Raw genomic sequence first — 11,453 nt, 5'->3', positions numbered from 1 at the left:
ACACACTCATGCCCATACTCACACCCACCCACACACACACACACTCTCTCGTGCAAACTCACTCTCTCAGTCATATACGCACACTGTTTGTCTTACACTCTCACACACAGACAGAAACACACACTCTGTCTCTGTCACACTCATACATTCTCTCTCCCACACTCACAGAGACTCTCTCTTACTCTCACTCACCCACCCACTCACTCACTCCTTAAGCTGTGCACCATAGCAATCATCCATTCTACAGCAAACCAGGCCTTGGGATTTGCCAATCCTAAAAGGATACAGAAATGTACAACCTTTACACCCAGCCTTCCACAATCGCACAACATCCATCCTGTGAAGGATAGCAGGGATGCAACATTAATAACCGAATCAGTCTCGTGTACGTAACATTAAAAGTGAGGGTGAAATTGCAGGTTGAGAGCAGCTGCACAAGAATGATGAAGGAGTAATGAGCAGCTCATTGGGCGCTGTCCCCAATGGCCTCTTCCCATTACTTGAACAAAAAGGAAAACCAAATCCAACAGGTGACAATCTGCCAGGCCTTGATCAGACCACTTCTCTCTGAAGCTTCCACAGACAATCTTCATTCTCATTATATCCAGGTGATCTTGTGTTTAAATGACTTAACACTATTTTAAAAGATTTTCTTTTGATTAAACCAATGTGTTCTGATAAAACGAGACAAATTCATGCTTCCTACAGCCAGTAAAGTCACAAACTGGTGTTCTGTAGCAGTTTACCTCTGTTTCTCTCTACAAATGCTGCCAGACCTGTTGAGTTTCCCCTGCAATTTCTGCTTTTGTTTCAAATCTCCAGCATCCACAGTTCTTCAGACATAACTGTGTTAATGGATGTAGGTTTGCTCACTGAGCTGGAAGATTTATTTCCAGACGTTTCGTCACCATACTAGGTAACATCTTCAGTGAGCCTCCGGATGAAGCAATGCTGATGATTCCTGCTTTCTATTTATATGTTTGGGTTTCTTTGGCTTGGTGATGTCATTTCCTGTTGTGTGAAGAAGCCCAAACATATAAATAGAAAGCAGGAGATATCAGCAGTGCTTCGTCCGGAGGCTCACTGAAGATGTTACCTGTTATGGTGACAAAACATTTGGAAATGAACCTTCCAGCTCAGTGAGCAAACCTATACTCAGAACCTCAACCTGAGCTACAAATCTTCTCAAAGCTCACTAACTGTGTTATCAAATACCGGCAGTGTCTATCTCTCTGACGACATTTTTCATCTTAAGACTTCCAATCCATCAGTTAACTCAACCAATGTTTATATATTATCCAATCAATGTGTTCAGTGATGTTACGTATTAAGTATTTGATTAGAAACAAAACAAGATGTTAAAGTGTTAAAATAAATTATAGTCAATTCAGTCAAAATGTTAAAGTTTTCATTTGGTAAGACTCCCTTGTTAAGAAAAGAAAAAATGAATCAAAGGAGGGATTTTGAAATTAAATTTATGTTATTTATGAGATTCAGTGCATCGTTGAGTGATTAATCAGTGACTCTTTCGTAAGGTTTCTCAGGTGTGTTCGAGGTTGCTTGGCAACTTAAACAATGTATCCTCATAATGGAGAGGAATCCATCCAATCTCAGGATTTGTTTCAATTTATTATTTTACAGATTATTTTTTAAATGATTTAATGATTTAATATTCATTTAAATTATTTTACAACTTAATAATATTATTTTATAAGTTACGTCACATTATTTTACCTAGTTTTATTTTAATTTTTTTCACTCATTTTACATTTCTTAACAGATCGTGAAGACCAGTCCATTCTGTGCACGTGAGTAAAGACCTTTCACTTTCACCTGTCTGGAAATTTGCAGTTTCTTTCCCCTGACTGTATTTAAAATAAGTTTGGCTTAATGTTGCTCCTTTTCAATCTACTTAGAGGGTGGGATTCTCTGCCACAGAAAGCTGTTGAGTTCAAAACGTTGAATGTTTTCATTAAGGATTTGATGTTGTTCCTGAGGCTAAAGGATCAAAGGGTATGGGACAGAAAGTGGGAGACTGAGTTGAATGATCAGACTGGATAGGACTCAATGGTGAGTGGGCTTGAAGGGCCGAATGGCCTACAGCCACTCCTGTTTTCTATGTTCCTCTGAACTGGAATACAAAGTGAGCCTCAGGAAATGCAAATGCTCGCTATTTGCAATCCACATTGGAACACTTTGCCTGCATTCTATTGCCTACATACTGATATTATTTACATTGTTTTAAGAACATTTTATTTTCATAAAGTTGATGAAACGCATTGCACCAATTGTCGAATGCCCCAGATTCTAAGCCCCCCCCTCCTCAACCCCTTGTTGCTGCTCCCCTCTCCATCTGCTAAAACCTTAGGCTCTGGCATTCCCTGCCCAAACCTCTCAATTGTCCTCTCCGTCTTTAAGTTACTCCATCAGACCTAATCCTTCCAGCAAGCTTTTAGACACTTGTCCTGATATCATCTTCTAGCAGTTGGTGCCTGATCCAATCTGATAATGTTCCTGTGAAATGTCTCGGGATGTTTTACTGTGTTGAGGACACGTGCCTGGATTTTCTAACAGCCAGATCACATTATTCAAGTGTAGGTGGGAGGTGTGTATCGGGACCCTGTGGAATCCCCATCACACCAGACTTTGAAGCCACTGGGCAATTCCTCTCCATCTGGAAGCCTCCGGAAAGTCTCCATTTTAAATCAGAGAATTCAGAGATTTCTGATGGTATTAGACCATAAGAAAAAGGGGCAGAATAAGGCCATTCAGCCCATCGAGTCTGCTCCACCGTTCGATCTTGGCTGATATGTTTCCAAACCCATTCTCCTGCCTTCTCCCCATAACCCTGGAGCCCCCTTACTAATCAAGACCCTACCTATCTCTGTCTCAAATACACTCAGTGACGTGGCCTCCACAGCCCCCTGCGCAATGAGTTCCACAGATTCCCCACCCTCCGGCTGAGAAACTCCTCCTCATCTCAGTTATTAAGGGTCATCCCTTCACTCTGAGGCTGTGCCCTCGAGAAAACACCTTCTCCACATCCTCTCTATCCAAGTCCCTCAGTATTCTGTCAGTTTCAATCAGATCGCTCTCCCCCCATCTTTCTAAACTCCATCGAGTACAGACCCAGAGTCCTCAACCACTCCTCATGTGAGTAACCCTTCATCCTCGAGATCATTCTTGTAAATCCCCTCTGGATCCCCTGCAAAGCGAGAACATCCTTCCTTAGAGACAGGGCCTAAAACAGTTCACAATGTTCTTAATGTGGTCTGACCAGAGCCTTATACAAACTCAGCAGTACATCCCTGCTCTTGTATTCTCACCGTCTTGAAATGAATGATAACATTGCATTTGCCTTCCTGACTGCCACCTGAACCTGCAGGTTAACCTTAAGAGAATCCTTAACCAGGATTCCCAAGTCCCTTGGTGTTTCAGATTTCTGAAACCTTTCCCCATTTAGAAAATAGTCTGTGCCTCTATTCTTCCTCCCTTACCCTCACCCTTTCCCACATTATATTCCTTCTTTTCCCACTCTCCCAGCCTTTCCAGGTGCTTCTGCCGCCTCCCTACTTCCTCAACAAACCTGTCCCTCCATCTATCTTTGTGTCACCACAAACTTAGCCATAATGCCCTCAGTTCCTTTGTTCAGATCATTAATGTATAACGTGAATAGCTGTGGTTCCCACACTGACTCCTGCAGAACTCCACCAATCACCGGCTGCCATCCTGAAAAGGACCCTTTATCCCCACTCTCTGCTTTCTTCCAGTCAGCCAATCCTCTATTCATGACAGTACCTTGCCCCTAACACCATGGGCTCTTATATTACTTAGCAGCCTCCTATGCGGCACCTCATCAAAGACCTTCCGGAAAACCAAATAGATTACATCTACTGGCTCTCCTTTGTCTAACTTGCTCATTACCTCCTGACAGAATTCCAACAGGTTTGTCAGGCTTGATTCCCCCTGACGAAGCTGTGCTATCTCAGTCCTATTTTACCCTGCATTTCCAAGTCCCACACAATTTCATCCTTAAGAACGGACTCTACAATCTTACCAGTGACTGCGGTCAGGTTAATCAGCCTATAATTTCCTCTCTTTTGCTTTCCTCTGTTCTTAAACAACAATGTCACATTAGCCATTTCTCAGTACTCTGGGCCTCCCTGACTCCAATGCCTCTACAATCTCCTCAGCAATCTCCTTCAGAACTCTGGGCTGTAGTCTATCGGGTCTGAGTGATTGATCCACCTTCAGACCTTCCAGTTTCCCAGCACCTTCTCCTTAGTGATGGCCACTACACTCACCTCTGCCCATCACTCCCCGCTCCCCCCCCCGCCTCTCTTGAAGTTCTGGTATGCTGCTGATGTGTTCCACTGTGAAAACTGATGCAAAGTTCCACTGCCATTTCTTTATTCCCTATTACTGCTTCTCCAGCATCATTTTCCAGTAGTCTAATGTCCACTCTTGCCTCCCTCTTACCTTTTAGGTATTTAAGAAACTCTTGCAATCTTCATTTATTTTACTAGCTAGCTTACTTTCATATTTCATCATCTCTTCCCCTTATTGCTTATTTCAGTTATTTCAGATGGTTTTTAAAGACTTCCCAATCCTCTGGCTTCCCACTAATCCTCACCACATTGTAGGCTTTTTCTTTTGGTTTTATGCTGTCCCTGACTTCCCGTGTCAGCCATGGTTACCTTGTCCTCCCTTGGTATGTATCTCCTTCCTTGGGATGAGTTTCTGCTGTGCTCCCGAATTACTCCCAGAAACTCCTGCCATCGCTGCTCCACCATCTTCCCTGCTCGGCTCCCCTTCCAATCACTTCTGGCCAGCTCCTCCCTCATGTCTTTGTAGTTACCTATACTCAACTGTTAAACCTGATTCCAGCTTCTCCCTCTCTAATACAGGGTGAATTCTATCATGTTATGGTAGAATGAGATCGATTCCAAGGGATACTATTAAAGAAAGAGCAAAGAACAAAGAAAATTTACAGCCTAGGAACAGGCCCTTTGGCAACAACCATGGGAAGAAAACAGAGTTCATGTTTCGGGTCCAGTCCTGATGAAGGGTCACTGGACACGAAATGTTAACTCTGCTTTCTGTCCGTGGATTCTGCCAGTCCTGCTGAGTTTCTTCAGCACTTTCTGATTTTGTTACATATCTGTGTTGCACCCATTTTGTTCACAACATTGCAACATAAAGGGTCTGCTAAAGTGAGGTGTACACCTTGGCTTGTCTCAGCCTCGTATTTTACTCAGGCAAAACATGGATACCTCTGCACACGTAAAAAATCAAAAAAACTTCCTGGTTTATGCCTGGGCTCGCCATGGAACTTACACCAACTCAATTACCAACTCATGGTGTTCTTAAAAATATACTTTTGTTTGATGTAGGTGTCTCTGCCTAGCCCAGTACTTGTTGCCCATCCCTAATTGCCCTTAAGGAAAATAAACTACAGAGGAGGCATTCCCAAAATAGATTCCAATAGGCCTGAGGCAATTATCTCTCATATTATAATTATTAAAAACCCAAAGAACTGCAGATGCTGTAAATCAGAAACAAAAACAGAAATTGCTGGAAAAGCTCAGCAGTTCTGGCAGCGTCTGTGGAGAGAAAGCAGAATTTCAGATCTGGCTGCTAGCAAATGAAACCATAACTCTGATTTCTCTTCACAGATATTGCCAGACCTACTAACATTATAATTATTGCTCTTCATCCACATTAGCTGGAAGGAAGAGAGAGAGAGATTTGCAACTTATTAATGGCTACTAAATAGTTAAATATTAAATAGTTTGCCACAGTAGCTTAAGACCAACCAAACAAATGGAAAATGTAAACTGCGCATAAACAAATACATGGCAAGGTTGAATGTTAAGCCAAACATGGATTAATCATCCTGAAAGACTTGCAATTTTTCATCCTCCCTCTAAATCAATATCCAACTGTTTTGCAAATGACTTTTCATTAAGCGTGATCTCAACCTTGTGCTAAATGATTTCACTTAATATCAACTCGAAATTGATTCTTTCAACCATGTTCAAAATTCTATCTGCACCTCCTGCGACTTTCTGACGTCAGACTGATCTTAATCATCACTCCTGTCTTACACAACAGAGGAGCAAACAGAGGCAGAAAGCGAACCTTGGACGATGGTCTTAAAATGTTTGAGAATTGGATAAATTTAAAACTTTACTGAAAGTAACAGTAGTATTTTTTGACCTTAAAACTTTTGGGCTGAATCTCAAGATTAGAAATTCAGAAGTCTACTTATGGAAATAGTGAACGGCATAAAGTGAGATTTACAGGCAAACGTTGCAAACAGGGCAGCTGCAATAAGGTGAGGGCTTTAATACTCTAATAGCTGCACGATGCACAAAGAGCAATCTATGATTAAATCTGTCTTCATTTAACCTGCCCTGGCTCGGAAATGTGGATAAGAACTGTATGGCTTGATGCAATTGTATTTCGTTCTGACTTTGATTGAATGGAAGTTAAGAATCTATTCTGGAAGATGTCATTCAGTCATGCAGAATACATTTTCCAATGAGTATTGTGATGATCCCAACCTGATGGTACCTGGGAGAATCAGATCCCAGAGTGAAACGTGATTTGATAGATCACAGGAACACAAGAACATGAATAGACCAATTAGCCGCTTGTGCCTGTTCCAGTTTATAAATGTAATATTTTTCATTTGGTCACTGTGGTGATCGGTCACTGAACAAGAGACTGCCAAAGTTACTCAGCATGAGAACAAAAGTTTTTTGTAGAAAAAAAAACAAAGAAAGCTGAATACATAGCTATGGCAGCATAGAAAGATCTTAATACAAACAACAAATCAAAGTGACACAGTATTATTCTTTACAGATACTTAATTCCACACAATTACTCCCATCTTAACTCTTTAATTTCTTACTCAACTGACTCTTTCCAATTGTTGGACTGCCGGACAGTCCTAGCCTGCAATCTTCTTCCCGACCTCTCCGCCCCCACCCCAGTCTGACCTATCACCCTCACCTTGACGTCTTTCCACCTATCACATTTCCGACGCCCCTCCCCCAAGTCCCTCCTCCCTACCTTTTATCTTAACCTGCTGGACAAACTTTCCTCATTCCTGAAGAAGGGCTTATGCCCGAAACGTCGATTCTCCTGTTCCCTGGATGCTGCCTGACCTGCTGCGCTTTTCCAGCAACACATTTTCAGCAGTTTATGAACCTGTCAATCTTCTCCACTGTCAACAGTTCCAAAGGGCTCCCGATTCCTGGAAGGAATCTTTAACACCTCACCCCGATCCTCAAATAGTATCTGACACCACCCCATCCTCTCACACCCCTCACCCCATGGTATCCCGGCACCATATCTCACCTGCCCAGAAGCAATGCATTAAGAATTGGCCTGATCTTATCTGGTCTATTCTCCACATTCCAGACTTCATACTCCAGAGATTCCAAAATTCCACATCTGTGGAAGCAGGAGGATAATTGCTCCCGGGACCCATCCACGTACAAAGTACGCACTGACCCCCCCTTCCCCTACACACCAAATCTCACGCCTGATAAAACTGAAAATACAGCATTCAGGGGTGGGACTTGGGATTCTCCATGTTTTCCAACATTTTCACAACAATGGAGATGGTCTCAGTCATTGAGAAAATCGAGGCTCTGGTTTTGTGGATGGAAACATTGGTGGTTATACAAACCCCACCTGGTTCATCAATGTCCTTCAGGGGAAGGAAATCTGCCATCCTCACTTGGTCTGGCCCACATGTGACTCCAGACCCACAGCCTTCAGAAATCAATTCAAGGGCAGTTAGAATCATACATTACAGGAGAGATCCTTCAGCCCATCGAGTCTGTACAGTCAACAGAGGATAAAGTGGTTAAAGTGGTTAAAGAGCAACAGAAAATAACTAAAAAGGCAATAAGTGGAGAAAAGATGAGGTACGTAGGCAAACTGGCCCAAAATGTAAAGGAGGATAGTTAAAAGCTTTTTTAGGTATGTGAAAAGAAAAAAAATTGGTTAAGACTAAAATTGGGCCCTTGAAGACAGAAACGGGTGAATTTATTATGTGGAACAAGGAAATGGCAAAAGAGTTGAATAGGTATTTTGGATCTGTCTTCACTGGGGAAGACACAAGCAATCCCCCAGATGTAATAGTGGCTGAAGGACCTTGGGTAATGGATGAACTGAAGGGAATTTATATTAGGCAGGAAATGGTGTTAGAGAGAGACTGTTAGGTCTGAAGGTTGATAAGTCCCTGGAACCTGATGGTCTACATCCCAGGGTACTGAAGGAGGTGGCTCTAGAAATCGTGGATGCATTGGTAATCATTTTCCAATGTTCTATAGATTCAGGATCAGTTCCTGTGGATTGGAGGGTGGCTAATGTTGTCCCACTTTTTAAGAAAGGAAGGAGAGAGGAAACAGGGAATTATAGACCAATTAGTCTGACCTCAGTGGTGGGAAAGATGCTGCAGTCAATTATAAAAGATGAAATTACAACTCATTTGGATAGCAGTAACAGGATAGGTCAGAGTCAGCATGGATTTACGAAGGGGAAATCGTGCTTGACTAATCTTCTGGAATTTTTTGAGGATGTAACTATGAAGGTGGACAAGGGAGAGCCAGTGGATGTAGTGTACCTGGACTTTCAGAAAGCCTTTGGTAAAGTCTGACATAGGAGATTAGTGAGCAAAATTAGGGCACATGATATTTGGGGCAAAATAGTGACTTGGATTGAAAATTAGCTGGCTGACAGGAAGCAAAGAGTAATGAGAAATGGGTCCATTTCGGAATGGCAGGTGGTGACCAGTGGGGTACCACAAGGTTCAGTGCTGGGACCGCAGCTTTTTACAATGTACATTAATGATATAGAAGAAGGTATTAAAAGTAATATTAGCAAATTTGCTGATGACACAAAGCTGAGTTGCAGGGTGAAATGTGAGGAGGATATTATGATAATACAGGGTGACTTGGACAGGCTAGGTGAGTGGACAGATGCATGGCAAATGTAGTTTAATGCAGATAAATGTGTGGTTATCCACTTTGGTGGCAAGAACAGAAAGGCAGATTACGGCCAAAATGGAGTCAAGTTAGGTAAAGGGGCAGTACAACGAGATCTAGGTGTTAACATAGAACATAGAAGAATACAGCGCAGTACAGGCCCTTCGGCCCTCGATGTTGCGCCGATCCAAGCCCACCTAACCTACACTAGCCCACTTTCCTCCATATGCCTATCCAATGCCCGCTTAAATGCCCATAATGAGGGAGAGTCCACCACTGCTACTGGCAGGGCATTCCATGAACTCACGACTCGCTGAGTAAAGAACCTACCCCTAACATCTGTCCTATACCTACCCCCCCTTAATTTAAAGCTATGCCCCCTTGTTCTTGTACATCAGTCAATGAAAGCAAGCATGCAGTTACAGCAGGCAATGAAGAAAGCTAATAGCCTGCTGGCCTTCAAATAAGAGGAACTGAGTATAGAAACAAAGAGGTCCTTCTGCAGCTGTACAGGGCCCTGGTGAGACTGCACCTGGAGTACTGTGTGTAGTTTTGGTCTCCAAATTTGAGGAAGGATATTCTGGCTATTGAGGGAGTGCAGCGTAGGTTCACGAGGTCAATTCCTGGAATGGTGGGACTATCATATGTTGAAAGATTGGAGTGACTGGGCTTGTATACATTTGAGTTTAGAAGGATGAGATGGGATCTGATTGAGATTATTAAAGGATTGGGCACTCTGGAGGCAGGAAGCATGTTTCCACTGATGGGTGAGTCCAGAACCAGAGGACACAGTTTAAAAATAAGGGGTAGGCCATTTAGAACAGAGTTGAGGGGAAACTTCTTCACCCAGAGAGTGGTGAGTGTGTGGAATGCTCTGCCCCAGAAGGCTGCGGAGGCCAAGTCTCTGGATACTTTCAAAAAAAGAGATGGATAGAGCTCTTAAAGATAGTGGAATCAAGGGTTATGGGAATAAGGCAGGAACAGGATACTGATTGTGGATGATCAGCCATGATCATAATGAATGGTGGTGCTGGTTCGAAGTGCCGAATGGCCTAGTCTTGCACCTATTGTCTATTGTATATTGTCTATTGTCAAAAATACATTCATTCCTACACTAATCCCACTTTCCCACACAAGGCCCATCGTCTTGATGCTACTCAACTTCAAGTAACTTGCTCATCCAAGAACCTTTTAAAGGTTGTGAGGTTTCCCAACTCAACTCGCCTCCCAGGCAGTGCAATCCAGACTCTCGCCCTCTCTGGGTGAAACACCTTTTCCTCAAATACCCTCTCTCAACAAAAAGCCACATGAAACCAGGTTATAGTCCAACAAGTTTACTTAAAGTGTGGAGGAGCCAGTGTTGGACTGGGGTGGACCAACTTAAAAATCACACAACACCAGGTTGTAGTCCAACAGGTTTATTTGGAAGCACTAGCTTTCAGAGCGCCACTCCTTCATCAAGTGGTTGTGAGGTAAGATCAAACGACACAGAATTTACAGCAAAAGACTATAGTGTCATGCAAGTAAAAAGATACATTGAATACACCGAGATTGCTGTTAAGTCTTTCATCGCTTAGAATGGGTTAGATGAAAGACTTAACAGCAATCTAGGTGTGTTCAATATATCATTTCAGTTATAGAGTCATAGAGATGTACAGCCCGGAAGCAGACCCTTCGGTCCAACTTGTCCATGCTGACCAGATATCCCAACCCAATCCAGTCCCACCTGGCAGCACCAGGCCCATATCCCTCCAAACCCTTCCTATTCATATACCCATCCAGATGCCTCTTAAATTTTGCAGTTGTAACAGCCTCCACCACTTCGTCTGGCAGCTCATTCCATACACGTACCACCCTCTGCGTGAAAAAGTTGCCCCATAGATTTCTTTTATATCTTTCCCCTCTCACCCTAAACCTATGCCCTCTACTTCTGGACTCTCTCACCCCAGGGAAAAGACTTTGTCTATTTGTCCTATCCATGCCCCTCATAATTAGGGCAGCACCATGGTTAGCACTGCTGCCTCACAGCGCCAGAGACCTGGGTTCAATTCCCATCTCAGGCGACTCTCTGTGTGGAGTTTGCACGTTCTCCACATGTCTGCGTGGGTTTCCTCCGGGTGCTCCGGTTTCCTCCCACAACCCAGGTTAGATGAATTGGCCATGCTAAATTGCCCATAGTGTTAGGTGAAGGGGTAAATGTAGGGGAATGGGTCTGGGTGGGTTGTGCTTTGGCGGGTCGGTGTGGACTTGTTGGGCCGAAGGGCCTGTTTCCACACTGTAAGTAATGTAATCTAATAATTTTGTAAACCTCTATAAGGTACCCCTCAGCCTCCGACACTCCAGGGAAAACAGCCCCGGCCTGTTCAGCCTCTCCTTACAGATCAAGTCATCCAACCCTGGCAACATTCTTGTAAATCTTTTCTGAACCCTTTCAAGTTTCACAACATCTTT

The 11,453-nt window shown here is 43.2% G+C and overlaps 1 protein-coding gene across 1 annotated transcript in view; it reads left to right on the top strand.

The window, feature by feature from the left end:
- The window catches only part of LOC122560465 (myosin-11-like), a 107,174-nt gene that overhangs the window by 59,801 nt on the left and 35,920 nt on the right, over positions 1–11,453 (top strand). The window contains exon 4 of the mRNA XM_043711098.1: positions 1,781–1,808. Within this exon, the coding sequence (XP_043567033.1) occupies positions 1,781–1,808 (28 nt within the window). The remainder of the gene's footprint in view (positions 1–1,780; positions 1,809–11,453) is intronic.

The sequence above is a fragment of the Chiloscyllium plagiosum genome, chromosome 21 (genome assembly GCF_004010195.1).
Source record: "Chiloscyllium plagiosum isolate BGI_BamShark_2017 chromosome 21, ASM401019v2, whole genome shotgun sequence".
Lineage (NCBI taxonomy): Eukaryota > Metazoa > Chordata > Chondrichthyes > Orectolobiformes > Hemiscylliidae > Chiloscyllium > Chiloscyllium plagiosum.
The sequence above is the reverse complement of the archived record's forward strand: the minus strand, read 5'-3'. Positions and strand labels throughout refer to the sequence as shown.